At 44.1% G+C, this 18,414-nt stretch overlaps 2 protein-coding genes across 3 annotated transcripts in view; one reads left to right on the forward strand and one right to left on the reverse strand.

Moving 5' to 3' along the window:
- nudC (nuclear distribution C, dynein complex regulator) overlaps window positions 1-18,414 on the reverse strand; it is a 374,850-nt gene that overhangs the window by 284,893 nt on the left and 71,543 nt on the right. The window lies entirely within an intron of this gene.
- LOC143032408 (uncharacterized) overlaps window positions 11,233-18,414 on the forward strand; it is a 52,247-nt gene continuing 45,065 nt past the window's right edge. The window contains exon 1 of the mRNA XM_076197145.1: window positions 11,233-11,751. Within this exon, the coding sequence (XP_076053260.1) occupies window positions 11,719-11,751 (33 nt within the window). The 5' untranslated portion in view covers window positions 11,233-11,718. The remainder of the gene's footprint in view (window positions 11,752-18,414) is intronic.

The raw sequence follows: 18,414 nt of genomic DNA on the forward strand, positions 1-18,414 counted from the left end.
AGGACTCGAAGAGGTCACACTGTTGTGGTCAGGAATTTGAAGAGACAGACAGACAGACACACACACAAACACAGAGAGAGAGAGAGAGAGAGAGAGAGTGAGATTTGGAAAATGTGTGTGTGTGTGTGTGTGTGTGTGTGTGTGTGTGTGTGTGTGTGTGCGCGCGTCCGTGTCCTGAACACCAGCCTGCACCATCCAGGTCTTTGAGCCCCATCGTGCTAGCTGGAGACGACCACGTATGAGAAAGAATGGAAAAGAAAGAAAGAAAGAGGGAGAGAGTGGGGAGAGGGAGAGAGTGGGGAGAGAGAGAGAGAGGGGGGGAGGAGAGAGAGGGGGGAAAGAGAGAGAGGGGGAGGAGAGAGAGGGAGGGGGAGAGAGAGAGGGGGAGGAGAGAGAGGGAGGAGAGAGAGGGGGAGGAGAGAGGGGGGAGAGAGAGGGGGGGAAGAGAGAGAGGGAGGGGGAGAGAGGGAGGGGGAGAGAGGGAGGGGGAGAGGGAGGGGGAGAGAGGAGAGAATGGGGAGAGGGAGGGAGAGCGGGAGGGAGAGAAGGGGGAGAGGGAGGGAGAGAAGGGGGAGAGAAGGGGGAGAGAGGGAGAGAATGGGGAGAGGGAGGGAGAGCGGGAGGGAGAGGGGGAGGGAGAGGGGGAGGGAGAGGGAGGGAGAGGGGGAGGGGGAGGGAGAGGGAGAGAGTAGCACACTGGCCACTTGGTTAACCACTCTGCTTTGCCACCGGAAATCCAATACTCCTCGTGTCTCGCGGTTTTTCTCTCTCGGAGCAAACGAAATGTCTTCCACACCACTTTGTACACGCGCACACACACACGTGTGTGTGTGTGTGTGTGTGTTTGTTCGTGGTTGTGTGTGTGTGTGTATTTGTATGTATACATATATACACACGCACGCACCCACACACACATGTATATCCATACACACACACACATATCGATTAATCGCCGACCGAATATTTGTCATTTAATTACGCACAGTGACCTCTTCCCGCGGCGAATTGTTTGTGCAGGAATGCAATGAACTTGGAAGAACGTTGGACTCGTCAGCTGATATTTGAACGAGTCATTCGATCCATGGCTGCCGCTCGTACGCTCCGTTACGAGCCTGTCAGTTTCATTTTGACAATTTTTCATAGATCTCGTTTTTGGCGTTATGAAATACTGTGCGCCCTTAGTCGTTGTCGTAGTCATGGGTTGTGTACAGGACGAGATAGGGTCAAATCTTCTCTACCCTAGGATCATGTTTCGGGCTTACACGTGCCTTCCTGAAGACCAGGGCTTGTGCTAACTGTATTATTTTCCAGTATGGTAAGGTCACGTGCAAGCTAGTACCAGCGGGCAAGGCTGAGGTATGGGCGGGTACCAGCTACGAGAGAGACAGAGAGAGAGAGAGAGAGAGAGAGAGAGAGAGAGAGAGAGAGAAGAGAGAGAGAGGAGCAGAGAGAGAGAAGAGAGAGAGAGAGAAATAGAAAACACACACACACACACACCAACGGTGTTTCCTGCCCACTTCTGTTCGTTCGTGGTTTGCTTTGACAGCAATATAAAATGTCTCAGCATACCTAAGTTTAAACCAGCCGCTAACAAACCAGTGAAGATTTTTTTTTTTTTTTTTAAACAAGCCGGTCCTGCCATTTTTGTGTCGTGTTTCAATGCCACATAAATCAACATAGTCCGACATGGTCGTAGTAATTCTGTTTTAGTTTTTTGGGTCAAAATCTATTTCGCTCTATTGACCGTATATTCCCGTCTACGTTTATGGAAACATGTGGGGGGTCCATTCACAGCAACAATGATAATAATAACAATAGTAGTAGTAACAATAGTAATACATACATACATATACCAAAAGATTTTTCCCCCTTACAAGGGAGGTAGCCAAAAAACAAAGGCATAAAATCCACTCTCACCCATTCCATCCCTATCACATTCTACTCCCTTCCACCCTCTTCCCTCCCTCTAATAACAATATGCAATTCATATACCAATAACAATAACAACTACAACAACAACAAAAACAATAATAATATTAACAATAAACAAATTAACTTGTTGCCAGATATTCAGTGTTTTCCTCCACCTAAATCTAAAGACTTCCAATTGTATTCCAACTGCCCTCGTCTTTTGCGAAAAGCTTTGTTTTACTCGACGTCACACTAGGCTAGCATGCTACTCACTTTTGCTACTTCGTCTGAGTAGAAACGACCTAGTTACAATATTCTAAACTTCCGAAAGAACATCTTAATAATGTCTAACATTCGCATAGGTTTAAATTCTCTTCGTTCTTCATTCAGCATCTTACTATATGATGCAAGAGTAATTTGACATTTGGGAATTTGAAAAACAAAAAATAACCGAAGTTGTTTCTACTCAAACGAAATAGCAAAAGCAAGCAGCATGCTAGCGAGAAATGCCTTGTATGCCGACACTTTAAAAGATTTCCAATTTTAGAATCGCCCCGTTCTTCGACGGGATTCCCCGTTAGAAGCTACATTAATTAAAGCGTGCTGGCCTCGCATTCGCTTAGCTGTGGGTTCGAGTCCTGCAATCCTCTCCGATTTCCAGAAGTGATTTAGTTACCTGCCCCAACAGTCCCTAAGCGCAAGGCCAAGGTGACGGCTTCGGCCGCAGCTACTCAGCGCCTCCCTCCCACGTGCGACAATCTAAAGTATTAGGCAGCTCGCACACCGACGCAACCAGTTGCATGAAACCGATCACAACGGACGCCTACACTCTGTGGAAGCAGTATTCTCTGTACGGTTGCCCACTTGCAATCAAGTACCTGTAATTTCTGAAATAACAAGTACAGGAAAAATATATGTTCATGTCCATACTGCACAGGGAATACTATTTTCAGATTATAGCCATCGGCTGCGATCGGTTTCATGCAATTGGTCGCGTCGGTGTGCTGTATACAGATACTTGTGATTTTTTGTTTCCATCTGGATAATCGTACGAAAAATAGTAAAATTTTACTTTGGCATAAAGGGATCAGATTTAACGAACATTTCTACGGAAGTGTATTTTAGTACAACGCGTGCGCGCGCGCACGCACGCACACACACGCTTCAGGGGAATTTTAACAAAGAAATACAGTGTTTTTGTTATTTATTGGTACACGACCACCAACCACAAAGAACAAGATTTCCCAAATTATATTTTTTTTGTGTGCGGGTTATTCTTTGCACTTCCATTATTTGAAAACTCGTGCGGATGAAAGCTTCTCTGAAATCCCAAACATATTTTTCTTTTTCAAGTCTGCGTGCACATTGAAATTATTTATTATTATTATCATTTTTTTTTTTTAATATAAATCGCATAATATTTTTTCCTCTGGGCTTTTCTTGGCATGGAGAACTCATTTTTTTCTATAAAAATTATACACAGTACACATATATATATATATATATATATATATATATATATATATATATATATATATATATATGTGTGTGTGTGTGTGTATGTGTGTGTGCGCGCGCGCGCGCGTGAAATTCATCATGGTCTAGGTTGACGTGTCAGGACCGTGATCAACAGTTATTACCCTCTCGGAAGAGATCCCAGAGGTTAAACTTGGCCCGATATATGGGTAATACTGTGACCTCTTTCTCTCTCTCTCTCTCTCTCTCTTCTCTCTCTCTCTCTCTCTCACACACACACACACACATCCCAACGCTTTCCCGCCGGATATGGAGTGCCGACACGCTGTGCAGCAGCAATGCTAAAACATTCAGACCCGGGCGGGACTCGAACTCGGAAGGCTGAATTCGCGGTCGGAAGTGGTACCGATACACTTTTGAGCCTTGCGCGCATGTGTGTGTGTGTGTGTGTGTGTGTGTGTGTGTGTGTGTGTGTGTGTGTGTGTGTGTGTGTATGTGAAAATGTCTTGCATTAAAATGAGTGAAGCGAGTAGCTCACATACGGGTCTCGCCCGCGCGTGTAGGTTACACAAGAGGCAAATGCAGTGCCCGTCCAACGCACCGGAACAGCAGTGAGCGACTGACGAAAGTCAAAACCTCATTTCACAGATGAAAGCAAAATCTTATTTCATGGATACCAGAAAATTAAATTTATGTCGGAGGAAAACCAGAGACCAAGAAATCCTCCAATCTGTATTAGAGTACCTATATATCATCAAAACCAATTCACCAAAATATAAATAAAATACAATAAGAAGAAAATGAAGATGATGGTTCCAATCTCGAAACTGTAAACCCCAAATGGCGATGGAAAAAAATATTAATTCATGATCTTGTGTACTATTACTACAATTTGAAAAAATATATAAATAAATAGATAAATAAATAAAATAAATGACACTGGAAAACGAAAGCCGGGCCTTCCCTCTTCAATGGAACACGTCCAGATAAATCATTTATCGGTCTGACTCAACAAAATAAAACACACGCATACAGTACACACTACACATTGCTTCTGACCCAGGGGAACGTGCAGGAGATAGGGATAACCCTTCATCCAGGAGGAGCTAAGATATGAGGGGGAACAGTGGGTGGTGGATGGGAGTCGGGCCTTCTGACTTTGCTCCCACATAAGGGAAGCAAAAATGGTGCGTGTGACTCACCATGGTCTTGGATCACGTGTTGGACTCGTGATCGACAAATATTTCCCTCCCGGAAGAAAGCTCAGAGCTAATATATGAGCGATCTATGGGTAATGCTGTGAGCTTATACGCACACACACATCCAATTCCCCGCCCACGAGAGTTGAAGTAACGACTCGCAGCGCAGCGATGCTGAAATTATTTCAGCCCTGGGTGGGATTCGAACCCGGACCGCCGTAGTGGCGGCCGCAATCGCTAACACTGCGCCGTCGAGTGTGTGTGTGTGTGTGTGTGATTTTATAGATTAAATTAATAAATATTAATAAATGCGTCTAAGTTAGCAGTCTATCCCATTTCGTCATTGACATGACGTCACGACGTTATATTTTGGGATTTCAGGCACGACCTGGCGAGACGCCACTTCGACGCTCGTACCGTCGCCCTGCACGTGGGCAGACATCACTTGGCAAGCGACAGTCATCGGTGGGAATCGAACTCGGGTCCTTAATGTTAATGAGGTAAAATCAATGTTAAACACACCATTTCTCCCCTTCCCCTCTATGTACCGAATGGCGGGTTGATTTCAGCCATACTTCACAGGACGATGGCCCGTATTCGGATCCAAAAATTAATGGTAAGGACCTCAGGTGCAATTCAGCGCCTCTTGTCGTGGACTCCTCACGGGTATTAATTCTCACGAGTAGATAATTTTCCAACTGAATAAAATTAAAAGGCGCTCGTATGAACAGTAGGCCTACACTAAAAGATATCGACACTCTCCATTGGGCTAATACCATACCATATATATATATATATACATATATATATATATATATATATATATATATATATATATGTATGTGTGTGTGTGTGTGTATACACACACCGGAGCAAAATAAATTATTTTTTTCCTACATAACTACGACTCAAGCCCATGGTAACACCGTTGACCGTCTGAGGACGACATGGCGTCCCGTCGACACCATCGGACATCGGTGAAGGGCAAGAGGAAGAAGCTGACTTATGACGTCAAGGCTGAGGGCGTTCGAACACCCAATAACTTCCCGGCCGGGGATCCCCCTCGTTTTCCAGCAGGAGCGAGGGCAGGTTTTTTTTCCCCCAATCGAAGATGACCAAAGAAGATCGCCTCGGTGTACAAGAAGCACAGTAACGGAGGAAAAAGAAGAAACGAGATAAACGAACTGATAGAAAAGCGTGTGCCCATTATACATATATATATATATATATATATATATATATATATATATATATATATATACACAGACAAATTCAAATATTTAGGAGCCCTTGTAACTGAAAGAAATGAGATGGACATTGAAATAAATGAAAGGATTGCCGCAGGAAACATATACTACCATGCTCTCTCTACCATCATGAGAAGCAGAAAGGTTAGCAAAACAAAAATGAGAACATACAACATAGTAATTAGACCAACAGTGTTATATGGTTGTGAGACTTGGACATTGACCAAAGAAAAAGAAAACTTGAAGTCTTTGAAAACACCACTATTAGAAGAATTCTGGGCCCAGTGTATGATGCGGAATCGGGAGAATGGAGACGAAGGCACATTAGGGAAATTAGAGAACAGACAGGACAACAAATGCTGCATAATGTCGCAAGTGGGAGAAGGGCAAGATAGGCCGGTCACTGCGTCCATATTCTTTGGCCAAGTCACACACTCGCATACCACGCTCATTTTTTGCGATTATTTCATATTTTACCTCCATTAAGATATATATATTTTTTTTCTTTTCACTCTCCTTCTCCTTACCTTTGGGACCAATGGTTATGCACAATACAAATAATAATACACAAAACAGGCACAAACACGACGAACAAACTGCGAAGATGTAAATGAGAAGACAACACACGAACTGAAGCGTCGGGAATCGTCGGGAGCCGAGCGAACAGTCTGCCACCTACAGCTGGCGTTTCAAATCATCGCGCATCACAACGTATCTCAAAAAATTCGTCGTATGTTAGGGCGTAACTTAAAAAAAAAATACTACATACTATCTCAATTTTTTTCGTAAGTTAGGGCGATCGTATCTCAAGGTATCACTGTATACACACACACACATTATATATATATCACATATATATACATATAACACATGTATATATATATATATACATATCTATATGTATATATATATACACATATACACATGCATACATATACCAAATGGCTTTTTTTTTCTCACAAGAGAGGTGGTTAAAAACTAAGGCATATAAACCAGTCCCACCCATTCCACCCCCTTCCTCCCCCTCTTCTTGGTTCCTCCTGGATGATGGGTTATACCTGCATCTCACTCACTACCCTGGGTAAGAATCAGTGTCGTAAGACGGAGCACATCCACAGCAAGGCCGCTTCATTAAATCGGTGACCCCTCTCTCCGTCCTCCTCATGCAGAAATGGAGAAGACGGGGGAAAATCCCTTCGGGCTGCGTCAATTTATTTCTCACACATACTCCCTCACCCTCCATCCCCCACCCACTCCCTTTCATGCATCACAGCATCATCCATACACAACCATTCTCCACTCCTATCTTCTGTTCTCTCCCGTCCTTCCTTGTATATCATCACCTTATTTTTACCCACATTTATCTTCAAATTCCTTCTTTCGCACACTCTCCCAAACTGTCACTAGCTTCCTCAGTCCAGTCCCTCCTCTGATCCTGCTATAAGCAGTGTCGTCAGCAAACAACTGGATTATATCTCACTTTCCTCTAACCATCTCCAATCCCGTTCACTTGCATTTACCTCTCGCACCACATATATACACATATTCACACACACACATGTAATACATACATATACATGAATATATATACATATATACACACATAGTATACACATATACATATATATATATATACATAGTATACACAATTTATATACACATATATACATACACACAATTATATATATATATATATATATATATATATAGAGAGAGAGAGAGAGAGAGCCTTTTTCCTCGCGATCTGGATGACACCAGGCAATTTTATTCATCTCCGTGACATCCCCACCCCGCCAAACACCGACCCCCGACTCGATTCCGAGTGACACCTACCTACCCCACCTCCTCCTCCTCGTCCGGGTGACGAAGCCGTTATGTTCAGTATAAACTTTCCTCTGCGTGAACATCACGATGACTGGCAAAAGGCCACATGCATAATCTTAACACCGCGACGCCCCTTACGATAAGGGTCTCCTGGTTTCTCAAGACCCTGACGATTCCATACACCCGAGGGGTCCCGTCCCCAGCGAAGGCCCTTCCGGACCGGACCCTGGCGTTCGGCCACGTAATAAAATCACTAAGCGGCGTGTCACGGGCTCGTCTATGGTGAATACCACCGCACTGATGGGGTTGGTCACGCGGTGTAAGACCATCAAGTCTCCTTCCTTTGTCTGCAGCCGAGAGATTCGTGACCAATAGGTCGTGATGGCCTTGTTTACTAAGGACCCTTCCATGCAGAAGACGAGGGGGATTCTCCTCCGCCTCTCAGATGATTATAATCGCCTGAAGACTGAGAGGAATTAAGGGACAAATCGTAAAATAGTGTTAAGTGGTTAACAACGGTGAAGATTCTTATTCCTTCTTGTCCGGCTGCCGCACGACGATTCCATTTTTTTTCGTAGCATACCCCCGTCCACGGAAATTTTTGAAAAAAAGTTTATTCAACTTTGGCCACCCCCCCAGCGGGATACGAGAGTATCTATAGATCACATAATACATCAACATGTTTCCGATAGCAACCATGAAACTACGCAAGCACATATAACATCTTAAAATAAACGGACAATTTATCTTATGAACTTAAGCTAGTTTTAGTAGCATTTGAGCGTTTTTGCTACCGAAGTAGTGGCATAGAAACACAAGAAAACACATTAGTAGAAATAAATCAAATAAATAATAAAATAAAAAAAGGGGGAAGGAGGGGGGCACGGTATCGTCCTCATCGACCCCTCCAGGCGATTTCATTCATTTCAGTGCCATTCAGCCCCCTCCCCCCCCCCTTTGGGTGGCAAGGGGATCACAAGTCCGGTTAAATGGCAGCGGGGGGGGGGGGGTCTCCAGCTATGCGACTGAGAAAGGATGGGGGAAGGGGGGAAGGGGGGAAGGGGGAAAGGGCGAAGGATGGGGGAAGGTGGAAAGGGCGAAGGATGGGGGAAGGTGGAAAGGGCGAAGGATGGGGGAAGGTGGAAATGGTGGGGGATGGGGGAAGGGGGAAGGTGGAAAGGGGGAAGGGGGAAGGTGGAAAGGGCGAAGGAAGGGGGAAGGTGGAAAGGGCGAAGGAAGGGGGAAGGTGGAAAGGGCGAAGGAAGGGGGAAGGTGGAAAGGGCGAAGGAAGGGGGAAGGTGGAAAGGGCGAAGGAAGGGGAAGGTGGAAAGGGCGAAGGAAGGGGGAAGGTGGAAAGGGCGAAGGAAGGGGGAAGGTGGAAAGGGCGAAGGAAGGGGGAAGGTGGAAAGGGCGAAGGAAGGGGGAAGGTGGAAAGGGCGAAGGAAGGGGGAAGGTGGAAAGGGCGAAGGAAGGGGAGGGGGAAGGGGGAAGGGGGAAGGGCGAAGGAAGGGGGAAGGGCGAAGGAAGGGGGAGGGGGAAGGGGAGGGGAAAGGGCGAAGGAAGGGGGAGGGGAAAGGGCGAAGGAAGGGGGAGGGGAAAGGGCGAAGGAAGGGGGAGGGGAAAGGGCGAAGGAAGGGGGAGGGGAAAGGGCGAAGGAAGGGGGAGGGAAAGGGCGAAGGAAGGGGGCGGGGAAAGGGCGAAGGAAGGGGGAGGGGAAAGGGCGAAGGAAGGGGGAAGGGCGAAGGAAGGGGGAGGGGGAAGGGCGAAGGAAGGGGGAGGGGAAAGGGCGAAGGAAGGGGGAGGGGAAAGGGCGAAGGAAGGGGGAGGGGGAAGGGCGAAGGAAGGGGGAGGGGGAAGGGCGAAGGAAGGGGGAGGGGGAAGGGGAAGGGGGAGGGGGAAGGGGGAGGGGGAAGGGCGAAGGGGGAGGGGGAAGGGCGAAGGGGGAGGGGGAAGGGGGAAGGGGGGAAGGAGGAAAGGGGGAATGGGGGAAGGGCGAAAGGGGGGAAGGGCGAAAAGGGGGGAAGGGCGAAAAGGGGGGAAGGGCGAAAAGGGGGAAGGGGGAAAGGGGGTGGAAAAGAGGGTCTCGATCGCTCATGCTGTCCTGACCCACAACCTGATGCAGACAGGAGGCCACTAACTGGTTAAAGGATACCGATTAAGTTCATGACGTGCCCGGGATGGCACTGGCATACACACCATGGGCCGCTCAGCTGGCGACCGAAGCAGTCACCTTTGCCCAAAGTGTTGGGACTGAAACGAGGTCGGTCGAGGAACAAAGAACAGAAGAATGGAGGAGACAGCAAGTGACCATACGGCCAACACAATTCCATGTCCCTTACCATCTGTTATCCCTATCCATAAAATTACCTCATCTCTCAAAACCTATTGTTTCAGCGCTCACAGAAAACGGGACCAGAAAAGGAAAGTCGAGGCAATGAGTTGGAAAAATAGGAAGAGTGAAATGGAGGGAGGGAGGGAGGGAGGGAGGGAGGGAGGGAGGGGAAGTAGAGGTGAAACTCATAACAGACGAAAAGTGGCGAGATTTAACGTCATGAAGTAAAGGTAGGGATGAAAATAATAAGTAATAATAATAATGAAATAATATTTATCATAAGTGCTAAAATTATACCGTAAATAAAATACTAATATGCGATATTACTAATAATAATAACAATAATAGTAACAATGATTACAGTAATAATAGTAATGGTAATAATAATAATAATTACAATAATGAAATTATATCGGTCAAAAATTATACAGTGAATCACAGTAATATGCGATATTATTATTAATAATAGTGGTAAAAACAATAGTAATAATAATAATGGTAATAATGAAAATAATAGCAATAATGAAAATTGTACAATAAATCAAATACTATTCTTCGCTACATAATATAGTGACAATGATAATAATAGTAATAATAATATTAATAATAATAACAAAATGGAGTCCACCAAGTAATGGAAAAGTCCAGAAATTAAAATAAATTGAAAACTATGCACATAATAATAATTGTTACGATGCACCCACGAAGTACTGAAAAAAATGCATGAAATAACTAAAAAGGTCTACTCATAATAATGACGATAATAATAATAATAATAAAATACAATCCAACGAAAAGGTGAATTAGGGTGAAGATGATTCACCAACCTGGATGAATGAATCATGATCAAATTACGATATTTACCGATAAGTTACCCAGAGAACCACGCCAAGACAGACTCCGCCGAGGGGAGAAAATAATGACGCAAGCTGCCAACGGGACGACTTTGGTGAGAAAACGGGGATGGGGGTGGGGGGTGAATGTGTCCAGTGTCCATCCGGTGGGAATAATACCGACAGCTGATTATGTATTTGTACCATACACCAAGCCGTCCGTTGCTCATACTTATCCAGAAAAAAGTGGAGTGGGTATTACCGGCTCCTCACCTTTCCTCTCGTATATAGGGTGTTGGGGTGTGGGGGAATTCCGGTGCTGCGTTGCGTCAGTGCCCGTCTGCTGCTCCCAAGGCACGCCCCCAGAAAGATAAGCCCCGCCTCCAGCCATGCCGAGCGGCCACTTTGAAGGATGCTTGGGGATAGACGACGACTGTAAACCCCGTGAGTCCTCAGTCTTGCGGTGATCTCAGTCGCGTCGACACTCAGCAGAAGGACAGCTGCAGCCGCGAGCACGCTGTAGCTCCTGCTGGTGCTTCGACTTTGTGCCTCGTTTCCTCAGGTCAAGACCTCAAACACTTCTAAATCCCTCTTCTCGCGTGCGCGCAGACACACCTAAACTCGGTCTGCCACATCTTCGACTATCGTCACGGCCACCTATCCACGGTCATTGCACCTGTAGGCGGTTCCTGCAACCTTGCAACCAGTTCTCCAAGGATTCAGCACCCTTGACACACCTGGAGTAAGACGAGACACTGGCCAAGAGTGTCCGTTAACAACAACCTGTGGCAGCACACAACGACCTCGAGAATCTGTTCTTCTCTTGGCAATCGCGCAGGTGTCTAAAGAACACTTTGACTATACGCTTTCTGCAGATATCAGAACGAGGAACAGGCATGGCAACATCTATCACCATCACTTCCGAAGAGGTAGGATATTAAATAGAAAACACAAATTGGAAACATTTTATCGAGTCTGTTTTTGTGTGGGAAGGCATGCAAGCCACGTTGCCAAACTTCGCGCGCCCTCACCATGTAAACAATGTTCCTCAGATCTAGTCCTTTTTCTCTTCTTGGATCTTAGTTCTTAAAATCTTTTCATAAAAACTAATTTCCCAATGACCGTCCTATCGTTCGTCATGTTCTAATAACAAAAAATATGCTGCATTTTCGACTCGGCCAAGGTTAAGTCGGGTCGGGTCAAGGGCAGGTGTTGGCCGATGAGTGAGGTCAATCAATACCTCTACGGGTTGACCTGTCCTTCACATACCAATCCAAGGTGGACAGGGGCGGGGGAAAAAAGGGACTGCATTCCTGGGGAGACTGATCATAGTGAGAATAAATGTCTAAATCATTTGCCAATCTAATCATATTTATTATGTGTCTGTCGCACTAACCGTCAGTTTTCATGATGAAGTATTAAATGACGTCCTTGAAAACGTGTGTGCTGGCAATCTCAAGGCTTTAGTAATGTCTAAAGAATATGAAGTTTAAAAAACAATTTATTAATCTTTACTTGGCAAGGGGTGGTTTGGGAATTGAAATTACACCGATCACTGCAATATTTTATTTTTTAGTAAAACGCACACTCCCATAAAGGGAAAAAATGGCGACAATCGGAATTCGATTAAATCTAAAAATTTGGAACCATCTGGCAATATCTGTGACGAAACTCCCTCAGGCTAGAATGTAAACTCTTATTTTGCGATGTGCTTAGAAGAACATGACAGGCACTATTAGAGAACAACAATAATAACAACAACAACAAATGACACGCATCCGTTATTAGCTAAACCCTTTCCTTACCGTAGGTGCTCTAAAGGTGAGTGGCCCCTATAGGAAGAGAGAGAGAGAGAGAGAGAGAGAGAGAGAGAGAGAGAGAGAGAGATACATTCCGACACAAGCCCCAATACTGCTCTAAACTTCCGGTTCCGATAAATGGTTAATAAATCTACTCTGTTCTTAAAGTATTTGTTTTCCAAACCAATTGCAGTGCCTGGAAATAACCATGAATCATAATCATTGTAGGTATCGGAATCGGAAGTGTACGGCAGTATCGGGACTCGTATCGGAATCTAGAAAAAAATGTTGGCATCGTCCCATCACAAGAATAGTTTTTGACCACGATTTGATTGCCGTTCCACGAAAACTTAAAAATATTCAACAATTTCAACTTTCTGAAGTTATCTATTAATGGATCCACATTTCGAGGCAATAGTATTGTTAACATATACATCATACACTGGGTAATGCGGTAGCCCAGTGAATGCAGTGTCGAACTCATGAGCAGGTGGTCGTGAGTTCGATTCCCGGGACCAGCTGCGTGCTTCTTGCGTTGGTTCCTGACATCACGGGCCAGGCAGAGGCGACCCAAACATCGGCCAAAAATATCCAGTAGTTTCTCGCTTCCCACGCAATGTACTCCCTTCCTTACAGTTACATATTTATTTATTTGTTGTATTTCATAATTCATATTTTTATTTCGTTTATTTCTTTTTTACTCTGATTTCACTCCCACCCGTCACGCACTTCCCTTTCATCTTGTGGATGGACAAGGATGACTCTTCATCCACATGGAACTGACATACATTGCGAGGGAAGTAGGGGACGGGTGGTTTTTTGAGTGAAGTATCATGCATTGGCTGGCTACTTCCCTTGTATACCGGGTTTTGCATATCAAACCCCATACATATGTAAAACGATACGTCGCCCTGCTTTTTTTGGCGCCTTGCCGTCATTGTTACTTCAATTTATGAGGATTAAAAGCGATTCTGGTTTGTCTACTTCGATCAAAACTTGATGTTTTCCCCGCCGATATATCACAGAGATGGTCTCATAACTATTATGTTATGTAGAGGAAGTACAAATATTTCATACTTCCAGTTACAGACTTTCATTCATACTGTGAAGAGTTGTTCCTTTACTATGGGGTAATATAAACGCTCTTATCCGGGGTAGGTATGGCTAACACGATGTCGAACTGTCTGTCCCAGTAACAGTGAGAGGCATCCTTCCACAATGACCAATTACATACACTGCTGCCCGAGACTATCATTATGTCTGCATCCGCCTCGCCCTAACCTCCCTTCATGATTTTTCAACATTCGTGTGGTTCCCCTTCATTTCCATCCCAAATATCCCACCACCAAAAGAGTAACAACAATAATAATAATAATTTATTTTCTATTCATGTTGTTGGCCGGAGAGGATGCCTAGGTCTTACTTAGTACGCAAGCGGAAATAATAGCGCGAGCTACACATCATCTTCTGTTAATATTGATACTTTTGTTTGCACGCAAAAGGCTAATCAAGGCGCTACTAAAATCTGCTTCCTCTACTGTCTGGTATTCTTCCGTTTTATGCATTTTCAACTTTATATTATCAAGAAGAGTGGAGGTGATCATGTCTATAATCTGGTCAGCTTCACTGCCTCTCTCTTTTCATCATCTATTCTTGTCGGCGGATGTTGCGAGTGGTGTCACAGTAACTAATGACATCTTACGTTCCTTTCGCATGCATTGGCATTTCGTCGTGCGCCGTTAACGACACGACGTCGTGCTCTCAATTATCCACAAGTGTCTATGGATGCTTTCATATGTCACATCCACGACCAATTATGATAGCGCTCACAGACATTCTTGGTTGTTTGAGAGCACGACGTTGTTTCGTGGACGACGCACGGCGAAAAGTCGATACGTGCAAACGAGCATTAAAGTTCCAATTCACTTCCGGATTATTTGGCCATTTTTAGGCCTACAGCTCTAGGCCTAACACTTCGGTACTCCGTTAAATTCAGCTTGCTGTGTCTAGGTTTGTCTGAAGTTAGATTAAACAAGGCGAAACATTATGAGAATGGGCTATTTGTCTCGTAGCAGATTCTCGTAAAGTTTCCCCATGTTTAATCGATCTTCGGACAAACCTGGGAATATAGTTTCGTCTTTCACTGTACATTTACAGGGCCTGTTAACTTAATTACATTATAAAAAAAACCCTCGTATCTTCGATAATTACCCTTCAAGAAATATCTAAAAGCTATGTTTTTTTGTAAATGTTTATTTTCTGTGTTCAAATTCACTTAGGAATCAACTGATCACAAAACGTATCAATGTTGCACCACGCCAATGACTACATCAGACTCAATGAAATCTAGTTAATGGAGGTACATAACGACGGCAAATTGATATCTGTGTATATGTGTACATTTTCAGTGCTGTGTACACTCTGTATACTGTGTACATTTTGTACACTTTTTAGCAAACTGTCGGTCGTCGGAGAGGATCAACATGACGTCATGTTAGATTTTGGCGACACTGGTTATAAGAATGGCGTAGACTGTAAGCGACCATACGGTCTACACTAAGCAGTTCCATGTCCCTTACCCCCTGCCATCGCTACCCATAAATCTATCAAATCTTCTCTTAAAATAACCAATTGTTTCAGCACTCATATGGTTACAAAGTCTATTCCATTCATTAATCACTGCTGGTTCATCATTCTTGTTTACTTCCTTCTTAAACCTTAATTTGTTCAATTTGTTGTACGAAGTAATATATTTTTTACAACTTGAAACGTACAGCGTACTTCCAGAATCGGACCCCAAAGTTTAGAACTTTGTTTTACACAACTAACGACAACCACCGTAAATATATATTCTCTAACGCCGCCGGATGAAATATTTACTTTATTCCCCTGGACGACGAACGATCTTCATTTCCCGCAGACGGAGCAGACTCCTGTACCAAGCAGGTGACCATCAATCTCCTGTAGTGACAGAATCTCCCTCAGCTGAATAAAATAATCTGTCCTTAGCCAGAACAAACTCATTAAAGTATCCCATCGTACCGAAAGGGTTAAGCCTAACTAAGTCAATTTTACGAAGCGGCATTACTTTTACGAGAGTTCACAGTTTCCTGATCGACGGCGGAGAATCTTCTTTTATACTTTCCTTTCCGCTCACACCGGGGACAATAAGACCATAAAACAATCTCCCTCCCTCTCTCTTTTTTTTTATATAGACAATCCCGCTTCTCTCAATAGGCAATCTCAATTTCTACCCTTCCCTGTCACCACCATCAATCTTTCACTTCCTTGGCCCGACTAGACAGACAGAAAAAGAGAGAGTGGGAGGGGGGATTGAGCTATATAACCAAAGTTTCCAAAGTCCCATCTTTCTCTCGCTTTCTCTCTCTCTCTCTCTCTCTCTTGCAACTATCATACAATACTGAATTTTGAATTCGTTTACGGGTTTAGCTTGGGCTATGTTAACTAACAAGTTATTTTCGGAGTTGATGCAACGATTTGGAAAACTGCGGTTCATGATATCCTGGACACATTTTTCTTCTTCTTCTCCTCCATTTTATTCCCATGACCTTGCGACGCTCTCCTCCTGCCTCTCAGTTTGATCTCTTCCCTTGAATGAACCGAGCACGACTACCATGTCACCTCTTTCTCTTCTTTCTTCCAACGATGGAAGGAGCGATGTTTACAATCTCTCCCCGTACCTCATATGTGCATAGCTGGAAACCAATATGGTCACTGCTCTCTATTCTCTCAAATCTTGTTTCCAGCCTTCATGCACACGCGCGCACACACACGCACACACACACACACACACACACACATATATATATATATATATATACATATATACCCACATTAGACCGGAGTAATATAGCAACACATCTATTAAAATATACTAAAAAACCACAGAGAAAAGAAAAACAGTAGTACACTGTATTATACATACATACATCCACACACACACACCAATGTAACGTTTGACAAGTTGAGGAAAGAGACGGGACCCAAAGAGGATTGCTCCAAACCCGTACACTACAACTAAATATATATATATATATATATATATATATATATATATATATATATATATATATATATATATATATATATTATATATACACGCGCGTCATAGCGCGTCGAATGAGTTCCCATCAAACCTCGTCACTACTACGTAGGTCTGAGTTCGATACTCAACGGTTACTGGTGACTGCCATCTGCCCTGGCCATCACGACGGATTTTTTTTTTTTTTTTTTTACGAGCCACGGCCCTACGTCCGCTACGAATACTATTTCTGGTAAAGACGAGTCTCTGGTCATTGAAGTCTTGGTTTTACCTCACTTCGACGGCGCTTAGTTCAACCCTTCTGCACGCTGGGGATTTTAGGGCAATCAGCTGGGGGGAAATCCAACCCAACTAACTCGATCATTTTCAGGGTTAAACCGTGGCTCAATTCTCCCTTGAACTTTGGGGACCCGCCCGGGATCGTAAACACCTCCAGGGCTATTGGTACGCGATGTCATTCACATGAAGAAGCCCAACCCGTTAGCCTAAAGGCTAACAGGATGACCCGTGACTTGGGCTACCTAGAGGTGTTGCTCAAACTTCTCCCACGCGATTAAAAAAAAAAAAAAAACACCGAATCGTCTCCACCAGCCTGCTTTGCCGCTGATTGGGCCATTTATATATTATTCTATCTGCCCCAAGGCGATTTTATTCGTTCATCGGAGGGGGGGGGGAGAAAGGGAACCCCCTTCCGCGGGCCTGGCTTCCTCTGCCGTAGTTCAAAATTCAGCGTTTGTGTTCCTATCCTCGTTCTCATTATCTCACTCGATTGTGAACTTTTCTGTCTACGAGTGAGCTTCTTTTCATCAAATTCGTATACTCCGTCTTATACTCTTTCCCTCAGCTGTTCTCATTCCGTTTTCTACTCCATATTCAAACTACGTTTCGTCAGGTTCGCACGTTACTACGACGACTAGCTTAGACACCTTAACTTACACTCTCTGGAAAGACGAAGAGTGGGGGATGATCTAATAGAGGTATTCAAATGGGTCAAGGATTTTAACAAGAGTGATGCAGGCAAGGTAATCATATTAAGACAACAGGGCCGGACTCGTGGTAACGGATTTAAAATGGACAAATTTACTTCCAGTAAGTAACAGACAATAACTGGTTTACCAATAGAGTAGTTAACGAATGGAATAGACTTAGTAACCATGTCGTGAGCGCTGAAACTATTGGATGTTTTAGAAGATTAGATAACTTTGTGGATGGGGATGCCGGGCGGTAATGACCACGGGAAGAGACTACTGTAGGCCTTATGGTCTCAAGTAGTCTCTTCCATTTTTACGTTTTTATGTTTCGTCTTGTATTCCTGATGTCTAAAATTGAACTACGTTGCCAGATTCGCACGCCTTCTCTTCTACAAATTCCTTTCATATTGTATTTCTCTCGTCTTGGGTTACATTTAATCTGATTCGTACACTTATCCTTACAAAAGTCTTCTCATTTTGTATTCCTCTTTTACAGACTGCTACATTTTTATACGATTCGTACACTTGGCCTTCTTCGCTTGCAAAGTCCTGTCATGCTGCATTCCTCTTGTCTGGATTTATACTACACTTTGCCTGATTTGTACACACCTTGCCATCTACTCCTACAAAGCCCTTTAACATTGCATTTCTCTAGTCGATACGTTACGCCCTCTGCTCCTACAAAGCCAATTCATCTTGTATTCTTCTTGTCTTGGGGTAAGCTCCGCCTTCAACTCCTAGAAGTACAAACCTTGTACT

The sequence above is a fragment of the Oratosquilla oratoria genome, chromosome 13 (assembly GCF_046742065.1).
Source record: "Oratosquilla oratoria isolate Oo_2021 chromosome 13, ASM4674206v1, whole genome shotgun sequence".
Lineage (NCBI taxonomy): Eukaryota > Metazoa > Arthropoda > Malacostraca > Stomatopoda > Squillidae > Oratosquilla > Oratosquilla oratoria.